Source organism: Pseudophryne corroboree, chromosome 5, assembly GCF_028390025.1.
Source record: "Pseudophryne corroboree isolate aPseCor3 chromosome 5, aPseCor3.hap2, whole genome shotgun sequence".
NCBI lineage: Eukaryota > Metazoa > Chordata > Amphibia > Anura > Myobatrachidae > Pseudophryne > Pseudophryne corroboree.
Genome location: NC_086448.1, coordinates 248,620,825 through 248,646,811, shown reverse-complemented (window position 1 = coordinate 248,646,811; position 25,987 = coordinate 248,620,825). Strand labels below are relative to the sequence as shown.

At 43.7% G+C, this 25,987-nt stretch overlaps 1 protein-coding gene across 10 annotated transcripts in view; it reads right to left on the bottom strand.

Annotated features, from left to right (window-relative positions):
- The window catches only part of RARB (retinoic acid receptor beta), a 1,402,065-nt gene that overhangs the window by 150,049 nt on the left and 1,226,029 nt on the right, over positions 1–25,987 (bottom strand). For all 10 annotated transcript variants that reach the window (XM_063922235.1, XM_063922228.1, XM_063922231.1 and 7 more), the window contains one exon: positions 2,892–3,033. In XM_063922235.1, coding sequence (XP_063778305.1) covers positions 2,892–3,033 — 142 coding nt within the window. The remainder of the gene's footprint in view (positions 1–2,891; positions 3,034–25,987) is intronic.

Here is a 25,987-nt window from a genome sequence, read left to right as displayed (position 1 = left end):
GTCTCCTGTTTCTTGCTGCTATACAATGCACATTATGTGATTTTTTTTAAATGCTTATACTACAGTGAAAGTTATAAAAGCAATTTATGAAAGCAATTTATTGGATGATGCTGGCTTTATTTTTGCTTCTAATGTATATATTGAAGTGCCAAAAGTTAAACCCTAAATTGCGCTATACCCCAAGCTGCACCAATAAGAAATACCTTCTGTCAGAAGAGGTATTAAATTAAGATACAAAGGTGTAGGGGATTCTCATGGGAGCTATATCGCCTTAGAATTCACAATACAATGTTTAAAAAGAATATTTATTCACATAAAAGAAATTAATAACATTGTCACAAACGTCATATACACAAAAATATAACCCTTTTTGGGGGGGAATTATACATCAATCGTATAGACATATATTACTTTCATGTTAATCTGAGGATTTACAATCTGGTGATTCTCTGCTTCAGATTAGAGTGGACTAATCTCCAACCAGATGATGTATGTTCTAATAATCGAAGAAACCAACGCGTTTCGTCCGTTAGGACTTCATCAGGGGTTAAAATCAAATTCTTTAAAACAGTCAGGATTACCAATAGTTGTAATTCTCAGTATATTAAAAATTCTCAGTGTATCACATCCAAAACTTATAAGATATCAAAATGGCTTCACCACAATAATATCATCAACATATAGATTGGGATTAGAAACTGTAGTAATCCTTTCACCAATGGATTAGTATCACTCTCACAGGATCACAGCTATCTAATATATATATAGGTATTTAGTGTGGGTGTGGTATAATAGATAGACAGTGTCTAGTTAGACAATCAATAGATAGACACCACATATTAGACAGTCAAAATGTCAACAGGGTCAAAAGGCAGACATGAAAAAAGTAGATAGTACAAAAGGTCGACAGCGTCAAAAGGTCAACATAAAAAAGGTAGACACCAATTTTTTATTTCTTTTATTTTTGTGGTTTGTGTTTTGTCATCTGGGACCCCCAATTGTAGAGAGGCATCCCCTTCCGGGGCTCGCTTTGCTTGCCACACTTCGGGCTCGGTGGCTCCCTGCGCTCGCCACAAGGTTTATAACCAATTCTTTCCCCCACATGGATAGAAAAGGTATGAAAATATGTAAACTGTCTAAAATAAACCTGTGTCTACCTTTTTTGTGTCAATCATTTTCATGTTTACCCTGTCTACCTTTTGTGCTGTCTACCTTTTTACCCTGTCGACCTAAAGTCTGTCTAACATATGGGGGGATATTCAATTGTTTGAAAAGTCAGTTTGGGTGTCTGTTTTTTCCTGTCTATTAGATAGGAAAAAAACAGACAGCCAACTGACTTTTCAAACAATTGAATACCCCCCATGATGTCTATCTATTGACTGTCTAACTAGACACTGTCTATCTATCATCCGGATACCATTTAAGGTATGTCAGTTTATGTTTTGTTAATTCAACTTGACAAAGGGGCTGTTTTGTCCCGAAATGTTGGAAAGAGTTTTATGTGAATACACTAAGGTGGTCATTCTGAGTTGTTCGCTAGCTGTTTTCGTTCGCAGCACAGCGTTTAGTTAAAAAAGCGGCACTTCTGCGTATGCGGCTCAATGTGCACGCGCGACGTACTTTCACAACATCCGAAGTAGTTTCACACAAGGTCTAGCGAAGCTTTTCAGTCTCACTGCTGGCCGCAGAGTGATTTACAGGAAGTGGGTGTTTCTGGGAGGTAACTGACCATTTTCTGGGAGTGTGTGGAAAAACGCAGGCGTGTCAGATACAAACGCAGGCGTGCCTGGGGAAATGCAGGCGTGGCTGGCTGAACGCAGGGTATGTTCGTGACGTCAAAACAGGAACTAAACAGTCTGAAGTGATCGCAAGCTAGGAGTAGGTCTGGAGCTGCTCAGAAACTGCACAATCTTTTTTTGTAGCAGCGCTGCGATCCTTTTGATCGCACGTCTGCTAAGCTAAAATACACTCCCAGAGGGTGGTGGCTTAGCGTTTGCACGGTTGCTAAAAGCAGCTAGCGAGCGAACAACTCGGAATGAGGGCCAATGACCTATACAACCAGATCCAGAGGGCATCAGAGCAATTAAGTTACAACAGGAGAGTACTGGTCCAGGAGTGTCTATAATATAGAGGTCACCCTTCAGGGCTATTCCTGGAGGCCTCACAATGTAGTACACTCTCCCAGGAACCACCTGCTGCTCTTGCAACCATGCACAAGCTCCGCTTAAAGGAGCATTATCAGGCCCTCCAGAGAGTGGATCACCATCACCACTTCATTTTGCTATGGTGCCCAACGGGCGTGGTTCATTAGGTCAACATGGTCATTAGGTTGCCATGTACAAGGTCGACATGGAAAAATGTCGACATTAGGTTTTTTTTACTGTTTTTGGTGTCGTTTTCTTCATAAAGTGACGGGGAACCCCAATTAGTGCTCCGCGTTCGCTCGCCATGCTTCGGGCAAGGAGACTCGCTCCGCTACCGCTACACTCGGCACAGGTTACCGTTCCCAATTGTAGTGTAGTTGAAAAAATTAAGAAAATTGTGAAAAACTCATGTCGTCCTTTTTGCATGTCGACCTAATGGTCATGTCGACCTTCAGTGGTCGACCCAATGTATGTCGACCTAATTCTTGTCGACCTAACGACCGCCTCCAGTGCCCCACATGCTGCGTTCTTCCCTGGGTAGATAGATGGATATTAGACAGCTACTGTAGGGCTTCATGGCATCTTAGAATATGTATTGAAGGATTGTATAGCACTATACATAACACATATGATATTATATTGGGGTAGAAAGAGCAGCCCAGAGTCCCCACTATATAATATATTATATACAGCACATTTTACTTTCATTACTGATAGAAACAAGGATTTTGATTGAACTGAACTTACATTCTTTGGACATTCCCACTTCAAAGCACCTCTGTAGCCTGCAGTACTGGCAGCGATTCCGTGTCACTTTATTGATAACACAGTTCTTTTCCCTGTGACACGTGTAAACCATGTTCTTCTGAATACTCCGCCGAAAGAAGCCCTGTAGTGGGATGGGCAGAAAAAGAATGACATGAGAACTGCGTTTGCCACACCGCAGTTTTCTATTTAGCTAATTAAACACCATTAAATGTAAATGCTGGATAATGTGACCCTTCAAAATCCAAATGAAAAATTAAACACTTTGTATCCGTTTCTTTGCTCTTTACAGCGATCCGCTTAATCAACACTATAGCATATTGAAGAGATTATGATGCAGAGCCGGGAAGCTTATACTGGAGCTAAGGACTCACAGGTTGCCGGAGGACTGACAGACAGACAAAGGTTCATGGAGAGTTTAACCAGTTACTTGCTAGGAATATCTACTGAATCATTTCTGTATACTAACAATAGCTCTTTGGGTTCCACTGGATCATGACTGTGTAAGAAGGCAAACAGAAATGTTGTCAGGAAGAATATTTGTGAATAACACATACATTTGTAGCTGTGATACACGTGGTCAGGAAACAGCATTTCCCCTAGCAATGGGCAGAAAACTAAAGTAAATGTAACCAGCGTGTGCCCCCAGCACACACGCTACTGCCTGTTTTGTCATAACACACTTTTTACCAGCGTGTTCCGTCATCGTGCCTGTTACCATCCTGCACAGATTAGTACACTTGTAGTGTCACTTCGCTAGGAACAATGATTTTTGTGTGGCAGCCACTGAGTGACAGCTGAAGCCAGGAGAAGAGGGGTCCTACATTTTGCCAATCATCTAGTCAGAAAATCAGATGGGATCAAGCGACGGTAGGGGGTCACTACAGTAAAACATGCTATTTAACAGGTGACCTTACAAAGCCCGCCACTCTAACAATAAGAAAAACAGAGATTGCACTACAGTCAGTTCACAATGTCTAGTCAGGGAGATCGTTTAAGTAAGTACAGACCCACTGAAATTCCATACAAGTAATTAGATGTACTTCACTTTCTATAGTATGATTACATCATAAATGTTTTGACTTTATTGCACATTATTGTGCAATGCTGTCACATGGTCCGGGCATTGGCAGGGCATTATCATGTCAATAACACTCTTCAAAGCACAGTCATAGAAATGTATACATACAGTCAGAGAAATGTATAACCCAGAGGTTCCCAAACGCTGTCCTCGAGGCACCCCAACAGTCCAGGATTTAGGTATATCCATGGCTCAGCACAGATGGTTAAATCAAATTGTCTGATGTGCTAATTAAGTCACCTGTGGACAAGCATGGATACATTTAAAACCTGGACCATTGGGGTGCCTTGAGGACCGCGTTTGGAAACCTGTGGTATAACCAATACTTGTTTATACACAATATAAAATAATAATAAAGGACTTGTTGCACTAATACATTTATTCTGTTCTAAACTGGCAGCTATTAACTGTCTTAGTGCTAAGGAGCAAGGGTTAGAGCTTAGGATAATTGCATTCACAATATTAAGCTAACATCCTAACTGTCCTCTATTGATTTCCTTTGGGTAAGTTGAATAGGGGCTTCAGTTCTGCTTTGGCCCAAATCCCCATTCCACTTACATCTTATCCTGTGATATCGGATCAGTAAGGTCATTCACTTGTTCTGAAAACTCTAACGAGTACAGGTAGAACACTGGCTGTCTTATCAGCTTATGTTCTTAAAAACTTAAAACAGCTCAGCTTCGCTTCACATTCACAGAGCTTAAACTGAGCCTGCAAAACTCCTTTATTGATGAAACTATCACTGCATCTCTGAGTGCCATAAACCTGCTATTCAGTGGAATGAGTGCAAACTAGAGGCCTAATTCATGTTTGTATGCTAATGCATTAGTAAGTGCGATTGTCTAAACTACGGAATTGCTATTGTTAGTACGTGCTGCAGCTGCCCAGGAATGGAAAGAAACACCCATCGGAGTCTTCACAAACTATTCGCAATTGCGTACAGATTTGCATCCTACACACAAAAATGAGCAAAATTACAGCTATGGGTTGGTCTATGGATACACAGACTGAACTCAGCAGTAGTGACTCCACGCATACAAGCTCGCAGTCATCAGCAGAACCCGCTCTGTAAATGGCCAAACGCCGCTGGCCCGCCCCCTCCCGCCCAGCGACCGCCTCTGCCTGTCAATCAGGCAGAGGCAATCGCAGGACTGACAGCCGTCGCTGTCTGGCATGTGCCGGCCAGACCTGATAACTGCTGTGCGAACAAGTTTTATAGCAGAAAACTGTTCTGTCCTGTTTAAGAGAGCACCCCCCCCCTCTCTGTCTGCTGTTTATCTGTGACCCCTCCCCCTTTCTAGCACCTGATATATAATTATCTCCAGGAATGATAGAGCAACTGCCACTGTTTGTCCGTTTAAATAGTCACAATAATGCTTTAGTGCAAGGTCCTCTGCAAATGTGACAGTTATAAACATAGTGCCCTCTCCCTCCTTATAATGGCAACTTTGCTTAGGTAAATTTTCTGCACCAAAAAAAATCATAAGTCACTGAAATATCATTCACAACTTATAATTTATTGCTTAGCAACCCTGTAGCGAGCTGGCGCTCATGAGAACATCATTTAAACCTCTAAGTTAACTCTTCACTTGCTGGGTATTTAGAACGTAATACAGGAATGCACGGATAACAAGGTGCAGGAATCTGTCTCAGTACTTGCAATGTCTAATTTTACATTATCAGCAGGTAAACACATTGATGCAAAATGTTGACATGTAAATTATGTAAATGGAATGAACAACTCCAGCAATAAACAATAAGAATAGCATTTTGTATGTGTAGGAACTTTATTCGGAGAGTATGGAAACCTTGTTTTGATGCACGGCTCTTGGCGGTCTACAATTCTGACACTTCCTGAACAACACAATGCATATAAACAGGAATTAGCTTGGTCATGCCAAGACAATATCTATTAGTGGGTGAGGATAGAGGGTACATCCATTCAAACCACTAGGGATATCCTTCCATGGATTCCTGATCTACTGTTAGTAGTAAACCCAACTATCATCCCCACGTTAGCATGCTGGATAAAAATGAGACTGCTGAAACATATCTCATCTATTATCTCTCCTCTGACCTTAATAACTCAGAATCCACAGTTCCCTACAGGTAATTCAGCTCTTGCCTTGAGAACCTGATGTATGGAGGGTCTTTTTCGGGCAGGCCAGTTGGCTGTGTGGAGAACACAGTGGATCACCTATGTTTTCCTAATTGGGACTCTTGGTCCTCTTCTGCCATCCTCTGGCTGGGAGGCGAGTGTTTGACAAGGATCTAACAACCACTGACGTGTGGTGTTCTTCACGTGAACAGATCTAAGTACTGTATTTCTCTTATCTACAAACTAATAGTACAACAACAATACCATGTAGTCTTCCCGGCTTCATTAGTTCCTGGCAACACAAGCGTAACTCAGCAATAGATTACAATCAATGAATAACATATTCCAGTTCACACGTCATTTCACAAAGTACCTCGGTGATTAAAACACATTATAAGTTCATATCCAAATGGTACAGGACTCCCACTGTCCTTCAGAAAATGTTCCCAGGTCAATCATAATTCTTTTGGAAAAGTGACATGTCATCAGTTTTCATTACCATATGTGATGGGACTGCCACAAAATAACCATTCCATTGTAATTAAACAAAATTTGTTAGGTTTTTACAATATTTTACAAAAAAAAATAATGCACAAATCATCTATTTGACACCTTTTAAAAGGTATAGTACTTTCCTGATGCCCACTAACACAGTAGTGTGAATGATCATTGCTAACTGAATTGTGTGAATCTCGGGTTCACGCATAAAGGTGAAGTGTGCGAATTTATAGGTGACTTTATAGATGATATGTGCGAGTTTAACGCCTTTTGCAAACTCACACCTACTGTAATTGAATTCCCCCCATAGACTGCAAATTGCACATTTTTGGATGACTAAGGGACTATCTTAGCTGCTCATAAGTGATAATACAAATAGGTTATAGGAGAAATGTACTAAGCCTTGGAGAGAGATAACGTGTAGATAAATAATATCAGCCAATCAGCTCCTAATTGCCATGTCACAGGCTGTGTTTTGAAAAATTACAGTTAGGGGGCTGATTGGATGGTACTTTATCTCAAAGGAGTCACCAGGTCTGCGCACCCTGGTTCTCCCCACGTGCGGCAAAAAGATAGTGTGACCTCACGGGGATTCCAAGATTGTTACTCTGGGGGCGTGCCAAGCATCACCAGAGATGCTGGGCTGCCTCAGGAGACTGTCTGCCTGCGCTGTCGGCTTCTCGTCTATGATACAAAGGAAAGAAAAAGAAACTCTCTGGTTTTAGAGGCACTCTTATGTTGTATGATATATTTAAATATTTACTTTTATTAGATCGATTGAAAAAGTGGGGTGAGTATATCAAAAGACAAGCAGACAGAAAAATACAGACATTACATATAGGTAAAAAAACATTATTGCTCATATGCAGATAGGTTTGAGCAATGAGATGGTTCTCAGAATGGCAAGTTTAGCGAAGTGTTATTATATATTGCTAAATATTATGCGGGGTACTAATACCATATACTAATCAGATTAATCTCTTAATGGGTTATATACCCTTGTTATGTAGCAAATAGACAGCAGCACACATCACCGGATTTACAAGTCCGGTTATTGTCAATACTGTATGTCACTGTAATCATACGGCTACGCAGAGTAGAAAATCACAACTGTACAGAGAAACTCTTTGGGCGGTATTCAATTCTTCTCACCCTCTTCCACACCCTTTCTGTTTCTGCTGATGGGTGTGGTATAATAATTTCGGGTTGCTACCCCCGGGATAGTGAGGGCGCCCAAGCCTTTACGCAGCTAAACCTGATTACTATGGGCGCAATATGTGCGATAACGGGGATCACTTTAGAAAGGAGATTAGGCGTGATATATCATTTAATTATCGCTCTTTGAGAGTCAGTAAAGTATTACAGGAGCTGGGTGTTGCAGGAGAATGTCGCACTGCAGCACCCGGCTCCTGTCACTGAGGAGGAGCCGACATTTTGGTGTCATCCCCTCTGAGGGTAGCACTCGGGTGCGAGCCGCACCACCTTGTGATGCCACTTTGTCACTATCCAAGGCTTACTATATCTGCACATATGTCTCCTTCGGTCCCAATAGACCCCACTGCTAACATCATTTCAGGAAGGCAATGGAAATGGGCAGAACGCAGAAATCACAGACCTCGGTTCCTGCTGCACATGATCCCACCCAGCTGCTCACATTCTCTATCCTCTGGGAGCCTATTGCTGACAGGCTAGTACTCCGGTTCAGGAAACTTACCTCAGAGAAAATATGACACAGCAGGTCATGTGACAGGTGGGGCTGCACCGCACAGTCCGGATCCTGCTTCTCAGAGAGAAGTTGGGGGCACATGAGGTACACAGGCTGGCATGTGAGGAATAAGGTGCTGTTGAGGGGGCATGTGGGGCACACAAGGTGGCATGTGAAGAATAAGCTGCTTTGCAGGTAGCATGTCAAGGAGACATTGGGAGAGGGGGAGTAGACAGGGGCTATCAACCCAACGTAGAGACACTCATTTTTGCAAAGGAGAAACATCTAGCGGAGTAGTGTGGTTTTTTCCAGAGCTCCAACAGGAGTCACAGTGGTTCAACATTACAGCTTGCAGCAAAATTCAGTGATACAGAAGTATTCTTACCACACGGGTTTTATAAATAGACCCCTTAGTTAGCAAGCCTCCTACAGAGTGGTGAAGTGAACAGGTGGAGAAGTTGTGCAACCTTTCAACTTCTGGCTACAGATGTGTCCTCACACATACTATGGGGAACATTTACTAAGCAGTGATAAGAGCAGAGAAGTGAGCCAGTGGAGAAGTGGCCCTATCAACCAATCAGCAGCTCTGTATCATTTTATAATATGCAAATTATAGATCTTACTTTAGTGCTGATTGGTTGCCATGGGCAACTTCTCCACTGGCTCACTTCTCCGCTCTTATCACTGCTTAGTAAATGTCCCCCTAAATCACGAGACACCTGGCAGAATTCCTTTGCTGCACACTTTCCTTCATTGTGCTACTTTTTCCTCACTTTTATATACAGTAAAGTCACAGATTAAGGATAATAATGCATGGTGAGGGTCACTTGGATTTTCCCCTCAACTTTCCTACATTTTACTCCATTGCACAAATTTATCCTCACTTTTGCATCTCAGTTTGCAAATAGGGAGTCATTCCGAGTTGATCGTAGCTGGTCTAAATGTAGCACAGCTACCATCATGAACTCAGATATGCGGGGGGACGCCCAGCACAGGGCTAGTCCGCCCCGCACGTCAGTGCCGCTCCCCCCCCCCCCCCCCCGCAGAATTGCAAAGGCATCGCACAGCAGCGATACCTTTGCACTTCAAGTGTAGCTCCCGACCAGCGCAACTTTAGCGTGCTGGTTGGGAGCTACTCATCGCTCCCCGGCCTGCAGCGGCTGCGTGTGACGTCACGCAGCCGCTGCCGGCCACTCCCCGCACGGCCTGGCCATGCCTGCGTTGGCCGGACCTCGCCCACGATACGGCGGCCGTTTCGCCCCCTCCCGCCCATCGACCACCTCTGCCTGTCAATCAGGCAGAGGCGATCGTAGCACAGCAACGGGTGACCATGCACCGGCGCACTGCGGCATCGGCACATGCGCGGTTCTGACCCGATTGCTACGCTGCGAAAAACTGCAGCGTGCGATCGGGTCAGAATGACCCCCATAGTGTGCTAGGAGTTTAGGATTAGATCTGTCACAAAGAAACTGGTATAATGACTTCTGCCTGTCTAACCTGGAGTGTATACTTTTTCCTCTTACTTGGCCTATAGTGTACTAGGCGCTTTAGGTCAGTGTTATGGTGCCGCTAAGTAGCAAAGTTTCTGGCACCATAAATAGAGCTATTTGGTGTGTTTTGAGGATAGATGTTTGTGTACATATCTGTAGCACAAACACCACCGTGGACATTTACCATCAGGGGTCCTTCCTGCCTGCTGTCACAGCAAGTGCACTACTACACTACTATAGCTGACATGTCTACCCACAATGTATCTAACCTGCACTGTATCCAACCTGCACTGTAGTCTCCTCTGTATCCAACCCGCTGTGTGTGTCTCGCACTGTATCCAACCTGCACTGTATCTGACCAGCACTATATCCGACCTGCATTGTGTGTACTGCACTGTAACCTGCTCAATATTTAACTGTGTGTCCTAATGTATTCTACACTGTACACCACACTGTATCCAGCAGATATGGAACATTGCTTTTATGGTTCTGAACATTTTGGGGAGCCGCTCAAGAAAGAGGCTGATTGGGAACAGAGTGCCAGTGATCAGTGGGCCAGTGCCTCCAGTAGAGAGGTACAGATTGGGCACTGAGAATAGGCATATGCTGGGGGCATCCATGTCTGCTGTTGCTAGTGTACACATGGTTTAGGGCTTGTTTTACTTTGCTGTTTGCTAACTATTACTACTTTAGAGCAATGATATTCCACACACGTTTCTTAGTAAATTTCTGTGCTGTATTGTTTTCTATTGAAAGTACTTGCACGTTGGTTCAATTGGCTATTGCTAATCTATTACTAATTTACAAAACATTTTTGCTGTGTTTGTGCCGCTGCTTTGTTGCTTAGTTTAGCCAGCCAGCCTTTGGCCTATGTTGGTGAACAATATTGTGAGCTGTGAGGTGGTCAAACTTAAGTGGAAATCACTGGAAATTAATGTTATTGAGGTTAAAAATACTACAGGAACAAAAAAAAAAAAAGGCCCAAACTATGAAGAGAGATAAACATGGCAGTTAGGAGCTGATTGAATGCTACTTTATCTCTCTCCATTTTATCTTTCTCCAAGGCTTAGTAAATAGACCCCTATGTGATTTTAGCTGTTTCTTTAATCACTTTTTGAAATAAAATACAGATCCAAAACCAAAAGACATGAGGGCGGTTTTTGCAAAACCAAAATCAAAACACGAAGGTAATGCAGATCTAAAATCAAAACACGGTGGTCGGCAGTGGCGGATTGGAACACCGGGATGCCGGACCAGATTCCGTTTGGCTGGTCCAGACATCCCTCAGCGGCCGCCGTCATCCCCCATGCAGCCGGCCGGCTGCCGCGAGCGGAGCTTAGCTCCGACCACGGCAGCGTTAACTCCAAGGTAACTGAAACATGGCCGCCGGAGGAGCTGCTGCGCTTGTGCAGCCGCAGCACCTCCCCCATAAGACTTTGTAGGGCCAGGCTGTCAGTCAGGGCCGCCCACAAGCAGTTTCACTCCACGCAGCTGCAGCAGCCAGGCAAGTCTACACCGAGATGTGCCAAATATATATATATATATATATATATACACTGTGTATGTAATATATATATATATATATATATATATATATATATATACACACACATAAACAGTCCCAGGTCTGGCACTCCGTAATAATCAAACAATTACCGTGGCGCGGCACTCAGCATTTTTCCAAAGAAAGCCACCGAGCTGCTATGTATGTATATATATATATATATATATATATATATATATATATATATATATATACACACAGGTTGAGTATTTCTTATCCAAAATTGGGTCCCCTACTGAGATAATGACATGTATATTATATATATAGATGTATATGTAGATATATGTGTCATTATCCCCATAGGGGAACCAAAAATGTGGGATTTTGAATATGAGATACTCAACCTGTATATATATATATATATATACAGGTTGAGTATCCCATATCCAAATATTCCAAAATACGGAATTTTTGGAGTGAGACTGAGATAGTGAAACCTTTTATTTCTGATGGCTCAGTGTACACAAACTTTGTTTAATACACAAAGTTATTAAATATATTGGCTAAAATTACCTTCAGGCTGTGTGTATAAGGTGTATATGAAACATAAATGCATTCTCTGCTTAGACTTGGGTCCCATCGCCATGATATCTCATTATGGTCTGCAATCATTCCAAAATACTTCTGGTCCCAAGCATTTTGGATAAGGGATACTCAACCTGTATATGTATAAGTATATAATGTGCTCTACCTGGTGCAATGTGTATAACATGCTCTACCTGGTGCAAAGTGTATAATGTGCTTTACCTGGTGCAATGTGTATAATGTGCTTTACCTGGTGCAATGTGTATGATGTGCTCTACCTGGTGTGTATAACGTATAAAGTGTATAACGTGCTCTACCTAGTGTGTATAATGTGCTTTACCCGCTGCAGTGTGTATAACGTGCTCTATCTGGTGCAATGTGTATAACGTGCTCTATCTGGTGCAATATGTATAATGGGGGTAATTCCAAGTTGATCGCAGCAGGAAATTTTTTAGCATTTGGGCAAAACCATGTGCACTGCAGGGAAGGCAGATTTAACACGTGCAGAAAGAATTAGATTTGGGTGGGTTATTTTGTTTCTGTGCAGGGTAAATACTGGCTGCTTTATTTTTACACTGCAAATTAGATTGCAGATTGAACACACCCCACCCAAATCTAGCTCTCTCTGCACATGTTAAATCTGCCTCCCCTGCAGTGCACATGGTTTTGCCCAATTGCTAACAAAATTCCTGCTGCGATCAACTTGGAATTACCCCCAATGTGCTTTACCTGGAGCAATGTGTATAATGTGCTTTACCTGTTGCAATGTGTATAATGTGCTCTGCCTGGCGCAATATGTATAATGTGCTCTACCTGGTGCAATGTGTATAACGTGCTCTACCTGGTGCAGTGTGTATAACGTGCTCTACCTAGTGCAATATGTATAATGTGCTTTACCTGGTGCAATGTGTATAATGTGCTCTGCCTGGCACAAAGTGTATAATGTGCTCTACCTGGTGCAATATGTATAATATGCTTTACTGGTGCAATGTGTATAATGTGCTTTGCCTGACGCAAAGTGTATACCGCGCTGTACCTGGTGCAAAGTGTAGAACACGGTCTATCTGGCGGAATATGTATAATGTGCTCTACCTGGCGCAGTGTGTATAGGAGGTTCTTCCTGGCGCAATGTGTATAAACGGCACTACTGAGTGGTGTAATGTGAATTGGCACTATTATGTGACCACGCCCCTTCCCCACTAAGCCACATCCCTAAAATTTTGTATGGCGCCTACGCCGCGCACTTTTCGTGCCTGCATATCAGCAGGCATTTTGAGCAGTAATCCCTCCCACTTGACAGACTCCACTCCCTCAACAGACACCCCACCCCCCATTAGAGGTGCTTCCATAAATTTCCCGGGCTGGTTTTCAATCCCAATCTGCCGCTGGGGGTCGGTACACATCTCTAAAAAATAACAGCTCGCAGCTATACTATGGGTAACGTCTCCACTTGTGTTTCTTTTGAAGATTTTATACATCTCACCCCCATGTCTGGATTGGCTAATGTACAGACATTATAGAAATTGGCAGATGGGCACCATGGAAGTATACATTTATTTTGTACATTTTCCTACAATTTTCAGGGAACATTATATAACAAGCTGTGTGTATATGGCAATCCTCATATTTATGTATTTTGCTACAATGTGTCATGGACCTTGCTTTTGGCAAAATACACTTAATAAAGTGAATACATAAATTTTATGTTAATAACAGTCTATAGTTTTCATTTAGCTGATTTACCTATTACTTTTTTAGAGTTGCTTAAATGGGTTGGGTATGAAACCCCGGCAGTTGGGATCCTGACAGTCAGAATACAGACAGTGGGATCCCGATGGTCAGTATCCCGATGGATTGTGGAAAGTATATTTACCCTGCCCCTAATCCTAGCCCTAACCCATCCCTCTTGCAGCCTAACCCTAATCTCCCCACCCGCAGTCTAATCCTAACCCACCCCTCCACAGTCTAATCCTAACGCACCCCTCCCGCAGCCTAACCTTAACCCACCCCACCGCAGCCTAATCCTAACGCACTCCTGCCGCAGCCTAATCCTAATGCTTCCCTCCCACAGCCTAATCCCTATCCTCACCCTCCCACAGCCTAATCCTAACGCACCCTTCCTGCAGCCTAACTTTAACCCACCCCACCGCAGCCTAATCCTAACGCACCCCTCCCGCATCCTAATCCTAATGATTCCCTCCCACAGCCTATCCTCACCCTCCGCAGCCTAATCCTATCGCACCCCTCCCGCAGCCTAATCCTAACGCATCCCTACCACAGCCTAATCCTAACGCACCCTTCCTGCATCTTAACCCTATCATCACCCTCCGGCAGCCTAATCCTAACGCACCCCTCCCGCAGCCGAATCCGAACGCATCCCTCCCACAGCCTAATCCTAACGCACCATTCCTGCAGTTTAACCCTATCCTCACCCTCCACAGCCTAATCCTAACGCACCCCTCCGCAGCCTAATCCTAACCCACCCTTCTGCAGCCTAACCCAAACCTCAACCTACCCCCCTCAGTCTAACCCTAACTCCAAGTCCAGTACTTACCTTCAGGATCCGGATTCTGACGGTTGATATCCCACTGTCGGTATTCCGACTGTCAGGATCTCGACTGCCAGGAATTATTGTTTCATGTTACTGAAATATTTACAACCAATGGAAATTATTTATGTTAGAAATGCTATAATAGCTTATTTGCTTTGATTACGAAAAGCTTGACACCAAAAAGCAGAAATATCTCATTTAATTTTCTCATATTTTCTATTCTCAGACAATAATATGAATACAGCATTAGCAAATTGTAAGTACAAGCAATATATGAAACTAGTTATCTTAATTTTCCTATAAAATCTGCTCCTTTGCCATGAAAAATAGACACCAAAATGTACTGATGTTTGTGTATTTCCTGAAGGACTCCCAGATGGGCAGTAAGGGGAGTATAATTTAGAGTATATCAGCTGAAAAGTACACATTTGTTGATAACTGTAAAACCACCTGCTAAATATAATAGTACTTAGAGCTGGTACATATTTCAAACTAAGTATCAATAAGCTGCCCTGCAAAAAGAACTATAAATCATTATAAAATATAATCCAACGCATTTCATAACTCTTCACAGCATAGGAGCCAATTGGCCTGCTGGCTTTATTATCTGCTCCCCAGAGTCCCCTGTAGAGCATTGCCTGAGTACATTATTTACCTGGCCTATAGTCCACAGTGGGCTTTCTCATTCCTACAGTACTTTACTGGATATTTGCCTTGCTATTCTTCATGTTATTATTATGCACAAACATATTACAAAGTGCTAAGCCTCATAACATTAGCATACATAAACCCTAATAGAATACAGCCTTGCACTTTATATTTGTAAATTTCCATTTAATTGTAAGTCATTATTTTCTGATGTTTCCACAGCAGTCATTTTAAATAATTATTACAGTACAAAACACACATACACACACACACACACACACATACACACACACACACACACGCACACACACACGCGCACAATATAGGGCCTCCAGTAAATTCCCTGCAGTGAATTATTCCTACAGACAAAATAAAGATAGACAATGGAAATCTATTTATAATTTTTATTTTCTTATTGTTTGCCAGTTCCTTCAGTATGTAAATGCCTTGTTGTAAACCACATTACGTGTCTTATTACTGTCTTCAGTTATGATATGATTGTGGCATTAACGATATGGGAGAGACCCATGTATAACTGACCATGTGATCTTGCGCTTTTGTTTATTGTCATTCCTGAACATATCCTAGTGGGAAATTGTAAGTGCTTAAATTCAAATGGCAATAGGCGGATTAAGGGTTGCACCAAAGCTTGTGCCTCCGTCATTTAGGAACATTTTTATTTTAGTTTATTCTGCTATGCTACAAAAGTGTGCAAAGACGCATGTCGGTTTGGGGGAGGGGTGGCGCCAGTCAGTGTCAAATGGTGCAGTGCACTGAGGGAACTAATACCGTTCGCCTGCATGTCCCTGACTGCAGTACTGCTGACTTGGGTGGGCGGCGGCTTCTGGCTGGCTGCTCAGGGTCTTGACAGGACAGTATTAGTTCACTCAGCTCACTGCACTGCACTCCACGACACTGACTGCTCCCCCTTGCCCGCCCTCCCCTGTCAGACCAGTATACTCCAGAATTTTTACTATAAAAATGATTAAAATAATGCAAAGAAGATATTTCTAATATATTCTCTGTATTTTTCATATACTTTATGTAGTCAAAATTCTGGCATATAGGTTAGTATGAAAGGAAAGGCTCTGCCTCACCTCACCGCACATCACTGGCCTAATTATTATGTGCCCCATCATCCATGTGTGCCTCCACCCCCCCCCCCCCCCCATTACCCATTTGTGTCTCTGCATCCACCATTGACCATGTGTGGCTCTGACCCCCAAATTACTTGATCAGTTGCATGACAACAGAGACAATATGATGTGTTGATGATTTTGTTGGCTAATTGGCCAATTAATATGACAGCATGATGATTCATAGGGTGTGTACACATGGTGAGATCCTTGCTATGACGATTTTCACATGCGATTTCCCTTGAACTCCCTGGAGCCCATATAGTACAGATTTTGACTAACTTTTCTTGAGATATGGACTATGTGTGCTTACGATTTTGGCTTATGTGAGATGTCATTGACATGTGAGATGAACTAGATAGTACACCGATCTAGCAAGGATTGACTTGCCTGCACAGTCTATCTTTTCTTGCGATGCCGACCTGGCGGGACCGCGCATCGGCATCGAATCGGGATCCGAAGGTGACTTTCACCTTGCGATCTGCACTAACTTTTCTTTTGCGATTTTGACTATATAGTCAAAATTGAAAGACAATATCTCACCGTGTGTACACACCCATAGGCTATGTTACTTGGAAGCTCTCAAGGAACATTTCATTGAGAACCCAATCAAAATTGGTTCAGTAGTTCTTGAGTTTATCGCGAACATACATATGAATGATTTTATTAATAGTGTATATATGTGTGTGTGTGTCTGTGTGTGAAGTCTGTCAAGGTTGTGATGACTATAAGACAAATAACTTGCCTCAAGCAGCAATTAGTTAGCAAGATAGTATTGCTGTAACTTGGGGCCTGATTCAGGTTAGTATGTAAACACGATATTGGAGAAAGTGTGAATGCACAGGACCCTGTATGATCGCTCCCAGTCCCCCCTTAGCAGAAATATGATGGACATGAGCCCAGAGGGATCGGACTGTAGACAATCATTTTTAACATACAGTAAGACTTACTGTGCTGAGTTTTGTAGTACTATAGTATGTAGTAAATAAGACAAAAGTATGTATAGCGGGAGCGTGTGTGCGCATGCATCCCGCTATGCCACAAGCTCTATGCTGCAATCCGTATGCGTCACAGCAACAACTGAAGAGGACATATCTGTAAAGGGGTCTATTTACTAAGTCCTGGAGAGAGATAAAGTAGAGAGAAATAAAATACCAGCCAATCAGCTCCTAACTGCAATGTTACAGACTGTATTTGAAAAATGAGTTAAAGATGGTTTGTTGGTTCTCTCTCCACTTTATCTCCCTGCAAAGCTTAGTAAACAGACCACAAAGTACAAACCAATCAGTTCCTAGCTGTCATTTTTCTAACACAAACTGTAACATGACAATTAGCAATTTATCTCCATCCACTTTATCTTTCTCCCTGGCTTAGTACATAGACCCCTTTGCCATTTACCCTTTGGTATCCTGCGTAAGCCAAGATACTATTGTAAATGTGTCTTCTGTGTCCTGAGTGGGGTGTGTTTTAATTTCCAGAATAATATTGCCCTGAGCTGCAGCATGGCGATAATCTGCCTGTGCTGACCCCAGGAACATGTAACATCATGATGACACAACAAGGGGACAAGGCAGAAATTAAGCTCCTGCAGAGACCTAAGACCACTCTAGGTGTCTCTCTTATCTGTGGGTGTCATTCCAGACACCCTGCAAGCAGGGCAGAGCCGACCATTATGCCAGGATCACAGCCGCATAGAGCACCACACTGTGGGGGGCGCCATTGATGTCTCCATTATTTATTACTGTATACAGTACCCTAGGGGACTAGGTGCGTCTGGGTCAATTTATAGTGCGTCACAGTATTTACCTATTACTTGTATTCTACTGTGTACTCAGTCACATAACACCGGATTTATTTGCAGGTGTCGTCTACTGGGTACTCAGTCACATGCTAACGGATTTATTTGCAGGTATTGTACTCTGGCTTCATCATACTAAACCGCTCTCTATTGCATTTGTGTATAATGTTTAACATGTAGGGCAGTAATTCTAGGGACGCTCGTGCACCCTGCATAGCATTCGCAATGGATTTATCTGAGGGGGAAGTTTTGTCTGATGGTGTGTGTACTATGGTGGTCATTCCGAGTTGTTCGCTAGCTGTTTTCGTTCGCAGCACAGCGCTTAGTCAAAAAAGTGGCACTTCTGCGCATGCGTAAGCGGTGAAATGCGCACGCGCGACATACTTTCACAACAGCCGAAGTAGTTTCACACAAGGTCTAGCGACGCTTTCCAGTTGCACTGCTCGCCGCAGAGTGATTTACAGGTAGTGGGCCTTTCTGGGAGGTAACTGACCATTTTCCGGGAGTGTGTGGAAAAACGCAGGCATGTCAGATACAAACGCAGGCATGCCGGGGGAAACGCAGGCGTGGCTGGCCGAACGCAGGGCATGTTCGTGACATCAAAACAGGAACTAAATAGTCTGAAGTGATCGCAAGGTAGGAGTAGGTCTGGAGCTGCTCAGAAACTACACAATCTTTTTTTGTAGCCGCGCTGCGATCCTTTCCGTCGCACTTCTGCTAAGCTAAGATACACTCCCAGAGGGCAGCGGCCTAGCGTTTGCACGGCTGCTAAAAGCAGCTAGCGAGCGAACAACTCGAAATGAGGGCCTATGTCTCATACATCTCCCAGTCAGTCCGCAGCTCCTGAAATCAATCTGGAGCCAACCTGGGCTGCGTTCTCAAACCTACTGGGTTCTCTAGTTGAAAGCTTTATGCCGCCTATGGGACCACCTGTAACATTACAGTCACTGATGACCCCATGGTTACTCCGCTTTGGGCGGGAAACTTTAACCTCACGGGTTGTAGCATATGACTCATTCCTTGGTCAGGCAAAAACTTATTCCAGGTCACTCTCGTGTGTCTGGGTCATCTAAGCGGGCTGCTTCCTACTCCCTATCCAATAATCTCTCGTATCATGCTGTCCTGTCAGTCCCTATATTAGATGTTTCTGACAAGGATTTTTAATTGCTAAATGATACCACTGCCCTTGTAGTTACTGGGAAACAAATCCTACAAATCACTGATGATAAGAGGATTCCCCTACTGTGGTTAAGCAAACTGATATGTTCACACGTCAGAGGGTAAATAAAACTCTGTTACCACAATCTGACCATTAAGTGTACATCAGACAAGACCCCTGGTCTAATCCAGGGAATACATTACCCCTGTCTACAAGGGCATTAGCTCAATATCCTCCCCATGCAGAGTTATATAACAAGTAGGTAATTCACTGCTAGTGAACTCATGTATCACCCATCGGGTGTCGTCCACTCTGCCTCTCACCACTGTCCCCTCACTGTAGAAACTGACATATAAGCGTGTAGAGGGATGCTTGAAGTCTATTACTCCCTTACGGGTGTTGTACATAGACCACGATTGCGTGCTCTTGGGGCTGCAAAATAGATTGATGACTGGATCAGGCATAAGAGGAAGAGCTGCCCGAGGATATCTGACAATGCCAGACATTCCCTGTCTCACAATACCACCGCCACCTTTTTCTACACCATGAGGCGTCCCCTGAGGTGGGTGTGTTGGTTGCCAAGGCGTCGAATACGTCTGTCCTGGCTCGCCGTATTCTGTGGTTGAGGTCATGGAAGGTGGATCTGGACTCCAAAAGTCCCTTGGAGGTATTCCCCTTTACTGGGGACATCTTATTTGGGGAAGACCTAATTAAAAATTGGGTCTGAATCGGCAGCTACTATGACTGCTTTTCTCCCAAATGCTACTCCTTCTGTACAGAAGGCATAAGGTACCGCTTTTCCCTGCTTTCGGCCTTAAGGAAAGCGAAGGTCAGGCATACCCGAGATTGTCTCATGCTCCCAACAACCACTAAGCCCAAGGCCTAACTATCCTGGGCTGCTCATCAGCCTGCTTCTCATGACAAGCCTGCTGCATGACGGGACAGGCCTCCCCCTGGGGGATCCCAGGGGGGGCGGCGACTTCTGCGCTTCATCCAGGTCTGGTTAATGACCACTTCAGACGCATGGGTGCGAGAAGTTGTCTCTCACGGGTACGCAGTCTCTTTCAATAGACGTCCCCCTCGCCAGTTCTGCACAACAGTTATCCCTTTCGGATCCGTTAAAGGCGCAAGCTCTACAGATGGCTGTGCGTTCCCTCCTGGATACAGGAGTGGTAGTGCCAGTACCTCTGTCCCAGAGTGGTAGAGGATACTACTCGACCCTGTTTCTAGTTCCGAAACCTGATGGCTCTTTCCGGCCTATTCTCAACCTCAACTCACTGAACAAGTTTGTGAGAGTGTCCAAGTTCCGTATGGAAACACTGTGCTCAATTGTACTGGCCATGGAACCCGGAGGCTATATGGTATGGTATGAGGGGTTGGGACGCGGTGTTGGAGCAACACTCTTTCCAGGGTTGGTGGACCATGGAGGAATCACTCCTCCCGATAAACATTCTGACACAGAACAGGCCTTTTCAAGTACGGTCAGACAACACCACCACGGTGGCGTACGTAGTCTTTCAACTTCTAGTGAACAAGTGGGGCCTACCAGATGTAGACCTGATGGCGTCTCAACACAATCCCAAAGTTCCGGTCTTCGGATCAAGAACCAGGGATCTTCAAGCAGCGTTCTTGGACGCACTGGCAATTCCATGGAACTTTCGGCTGCCCTACGTGTTCCCTCCAGTGTCACTCCTGCCCAGGGTACTAAGGAAGTTCAAAGAAGTAGGAGGAATACTACTTCTAGTCGCTCCAGCATGTCTCAGACGGCATTGATTCTCAGACCTGCAGGGTCTATCGATAGAGCATCCTCTTCTACTTCCTCAACGCCCAGACCTCCTCGTTCACGGCTCTTGTGTCTATCCCGAACTGGCCAGACTGACTTTGACGGCGTGGCTCTTGAAGCTTTACTCCTGAGAGCCAAAGGATTATACGAGGGGGGTCACCAAACTATGCTGAAGGCCTGCAAACCGGCATCTGCACGGATTTATAATAGAGCCTGGAATTCTTACTTCACCTGGTGTGCTGCTAAAAAATACGAGGCTTACAAATTCAGTACTCCCAGACTTCTGGCTTTTCTGCAACAAAGCCTGGATTTAGGCCTTCGTCTGGCCTCCCTCAAGGTTCATATCCCTGCCTTGTTGGTATGGTTTCAGAGAAACATTGTATCTATTCCTGATGTTCATACTTTCACTCAGGGTGTTTTATGGATTCAGCCTCCCTATGTCCCTCCTGTGGCATCGTGGTATCTGTCTGTTGTTCAAGCCCATTGTGGAACTAAAAAAGACTGGTGCAGTGTTGTCTCTAATTGGACAGTCTCATTAATATAGACTTTTTATTATTTTTATTTTTTAATTTTTTATTCATTTAAATTTTTTAAAAGCGCTTTTCCTCCTGGTTATATATTCACAGCTGTTCAGTTATTATTGGATAAATTGAAATCAGTTATTAATGCATGTGACCTTTTTAATTGCTTACTACATGTTTATTGCTGGGGGGGATATTGCGATTAATATTTGTGGTATGTCAATATATATGTGATCTATTGAATAAATCAAATAATTACACCTTTTTCTTTATGGATGGCGCTTCTTTAAACACCCCCCTTTTTTTCTTGTATAATTTTGAGATTTAGCAATCTCAATTTAGTAGCTGCAGTCCGGGGAACAGGTGTAATTCATTGACAAATACCTATAGACAATTGTGTAGTAGTTTTTTCAAGTGTCTCCAAGTCATTTCACTAGCTCCCGCACTCTCTTCCATTTTTTCTATTTTGGTATGTTAAGAAATTATTGTTATATGAAAACTTAATTGCCTAGTAGCAATGCCTTACCCTATACTTTAGACCCACTAAAATCTTGGTATTTTGGAGTAGTATGTTGTTTGAATTTGTGTAGCTGCCCTTTGCATCGCCCTAAATTTGAATTAGTCATTTTGGCCTGTAGCTTTATTGCAGCTGCTGTAGCTTTATTGCACTGGGTCCGGTGTAATAAAGTGTTTTAGTTAATTGCATGCGAGGCATCATGACATCATGCAGCATCGCTGAGACAGACAGAGCAGAGGAGCTGTGGCAGTGGGCAGCCAGACGACAGCGACCGGCGACCAGAATACATCAAAGAAGTTAAATGTGGTGACTGGAGAGACACTTGTGTGGACTGGGGCCGCAGTCTGCAGAGATTCATTCATGCTGTTTGAGATATTATATAAGTGTGTACTATTTTAACAACATTCTGGAACTGGGGCTGAAGAGACACCTGTGTGGGCTGGAGAGACACAAGGGGGGAATGAGGCTGTGTGGGATGGGGAGCACAACCCAAGGGGCGGAAGGGGAGCACAGCACCATGAGGCAATGCCCCTTCTGTGAGACCACGCCCCCTTCCATAAGGCCATTACCCTTTTTCATGTGCGCGTCTAGGGCACCAGATTGGTCATGGCAAGCTTTGGCATTATTACATGTATAAAACACACTCAGAGCCAACAAGTAGTTTACATTTTTTTTTAAAGTGAGCCCCACATCTCAAGTCTCCCAAAATTCACATAAAGAGTAACAATAGTACACAAAACATTTTGCAATAAACAACAATATCATTGCCAGTTCATTACATACAACGCCAGAATACTCCATCTCATGTCAGGATCAGGCTGTCACAACTGAGGGCTGAGGCTGACTGAGGGAAGCCTCAGATGTAGGGGCTGGCGTGTAGGTGAACCGTGGAGGTGAGATTAGGTTCCTAGACATACAGGATGTTAGAACACCATGAACCCGAAGGCGTGACCACAACAACGGAGTAAAATATAACAGTCAGTTTATTGAACACACAGTATAAATCTTGGCAATGAGATATCTTCAACAGTGAGTGCAGAATGAGAATGCAGTACAGTTCCTGGGAATGCAACTGGTATTTGAGACTGTGGCTATGCAGAACAAGATAACAAAGACCTTGCCAAAATCCGGAGTTGGAAAGTCCGTGGCCACAGCTAACCGCTGTAATGAGGAATGAGCAAGTACTGCCCAGTAGATGGTAGACAGGAGACTGGGATAGGCACTGATACACTGAGGTTGAAGAGATGTAGATAGGATTGCCAGAGACTACCGGACGGAACCGGTGTGAGGAAGGATGTGCTGAACTCACCACTGGAGCAATAGTTCGATGGTAGCATCAATGGATACTGTGGTCCGATGTTGTGTGGAATAATATGCAGGGCGATATATGAATACCGCTGGAGATGACGTGAAGCACCGCTGTAGGCAGATGATAACACCAATCACTGCTGGAAGCTGAAAGCGATGTAAGTGACACACTGGAAGCTGAAAGCCAGTGACACTTTACCACAGAAGCTAGTGAGCGATGCCGTAGATAATGGAAGCAATAACGATACCCGGACACCGCTGGAAGCTGGAGGCAGAATAGAACCAACGCTGGAAGCCGATGTCAGGACCGCAGTAGAAAGCCAGGAAACAGAGCTGGAACACTGCAGGAGTCAGGCTGTACCGCAGGATGGTAATTGGTGCCGGTCTCTTGGAGAAGCTGAATCACAGGAGCTGGAATACCTGGAAAGTCAAGCTGAGAATTCACCAAACAGGAGTGACATGTATGCAGGGTTGACAACCAAAGCACTGGCGATTATCCAGCCCTGGAACAGGATATTTATACCAGCTGGTGAGCAGGGATTGGCTGGATAATTACACAGAGTCCAGACTGCAGCGGATAGGCTGAAAACAACATGTGATTAAAACAAACATGGCTATGCCCATGTTTGAAACTGGAAGGAAAGTCTGTTTGTATTTTACATGTGAGAATCAGCAGTAATGGCGGCGAAGGCCACAGAGGGCAGGAGACGCCATACTTTAAACAGATGGATGTTTAATATAATGTTGCCATGTCGGCGCTGCTGCGATCACAGAGGAGAACATGGGAGACACAGATATGCAGCGCGCTGCCCGCAGACAGCGCAGGTGGAACCCAGGCCTGGAATGCCGGGCCAGTCTCAGAAGGCACTTAGCAGGTAAATAATGGGAGCTAATAACCCGGATCGTGACACAGGCCTGTAAATGTAGAAGAGCTGAACTTTAGTGGTATGGGCACTTGCTGGGCAGCTGCCACAAATGTCTCTATTAGGGTCTGCTACAGTCTTTCCCAATCTCTCTCTCTCTCTCTCTATCTATCTATATATAGTACAAAGTGACAGGCGGCACTCATAGGACTTTTCATAAATGAATCACAGGCAGTAAGGACCCCTGGATAGTGAAACAAAGGTTTGTAGTTACCATTTTACGTGTCAAAAAGTGTTCAGCTGTGGCAGATTTAAAATTTGAAATATCAGTATGAACTACTTGATCTCTGATGTTGCGGCCACGTCTGTAACATGGCATCAGTGGAGTTCCAGATAACGCAGGTAAGTCAGGGTCCTTTTGGATGACAGGCTTTTAGCTCGTGATACAATACGTTTTGATGCCGTGGAGAAGCTATTCACAAAAACCAAAGGGTTAGTGCTCCTCCCGGGTTGCTCACTCACAATTGTCGTAAAATTAGTAGTGGATCTTGGTGCTTCAAGGGCCCTTGTTCTTGCTTTTATTAAAAGTGAATTGGAGTAGCCTCTCTGCAGAAATTTATTGAACATCATGTCAAGTTGTTGAGCTTCCTCAATGGGGTTGCTACAAATTCGGGGCATCCTTAAAAATTGGGAATAAGGGAGCCCTTGTACGAGAGCAGTTGGATGATGGCTGGAGGCCAACAGAAGGTTATTACAATCAGTGGGCTTACTGTATAATGAGGTTTGCAAATGGCCATTGAGGTTTGTGACACTCACATCAAGGAAGTGGATTCTCTGATCTTGAATTTCAAAGGTAAATTTGATATTAGGATCCCACATTCGGGTAAAAGAATTAAAATAAACCATCTGTTGACCTGCACCACCAGATTCGTAGTGTACTGTATACATTGTCCTTGTGGTCTCCTGTACATCGGAAAAAACAGCTGTCAGTTCCGTGAGAGGATGGCACAACATAGGAGGGCCATCAAACTCATATTAGAGGGTAAATCGGTTGAGCAACCCGTGGCTAAACATTTCAAGATGGCTAATCATAATCTTGCCTCTTTGCGCTATAAGATGCTGGACCATGTACCTGAACGTAAAATAAGAGGTGACAGAGCGAGTTCTCTACTACAATTAGAAGCACGATGGATTTTTTGTTTAAACACAGATGCCCCAAATGGCCTTAATGAAGTGCTTTCTTTAAACTGTTTCATCTAACCTTTGGTTCCTGTTACATTGTATCACAGCCTATTATCAGTTGCCCCTGCTAATCTACTGGTGCCTGAACTATTGACGTGTTTATTGTTTGAATAGTTTTTTCACTTGCTTAGTACTTTATGCTAGCATTCTATCATAGCGGTACTATATCATCTGCAATATCGTGATCTTTATTTTGATGTAGTATGATTATTGTCTATTCATTTATATTATCTCATTTTATAATTGTAATCAAGGCAACGACACTTGGTTAGCAATTTGGGTTTCTTGATATATTACTACACTAGTTTGTTCTTTGTTTATTGTACGCTATCATGGAGTCTGTTATTTGTATCAAGGTTTCCTTGGTGACGGATTTCGTTCACACATCCTTCCTACGTCAGTCAGGAGCAGTGACCAGCACTGATGATGTAAACGGAAGTTGGTAACGGCCGAACGGCCAGATGTCGTGCACTTGGTGTTGCTTTTACTCTATAAAGGTATGTTACATTTTGTTTCTCCTCTTATGCCTGACGCCGAATTTCATTAAATCGAAACCTTGCTTTCACTATCATGGGGTCCTTACTGCCTGTG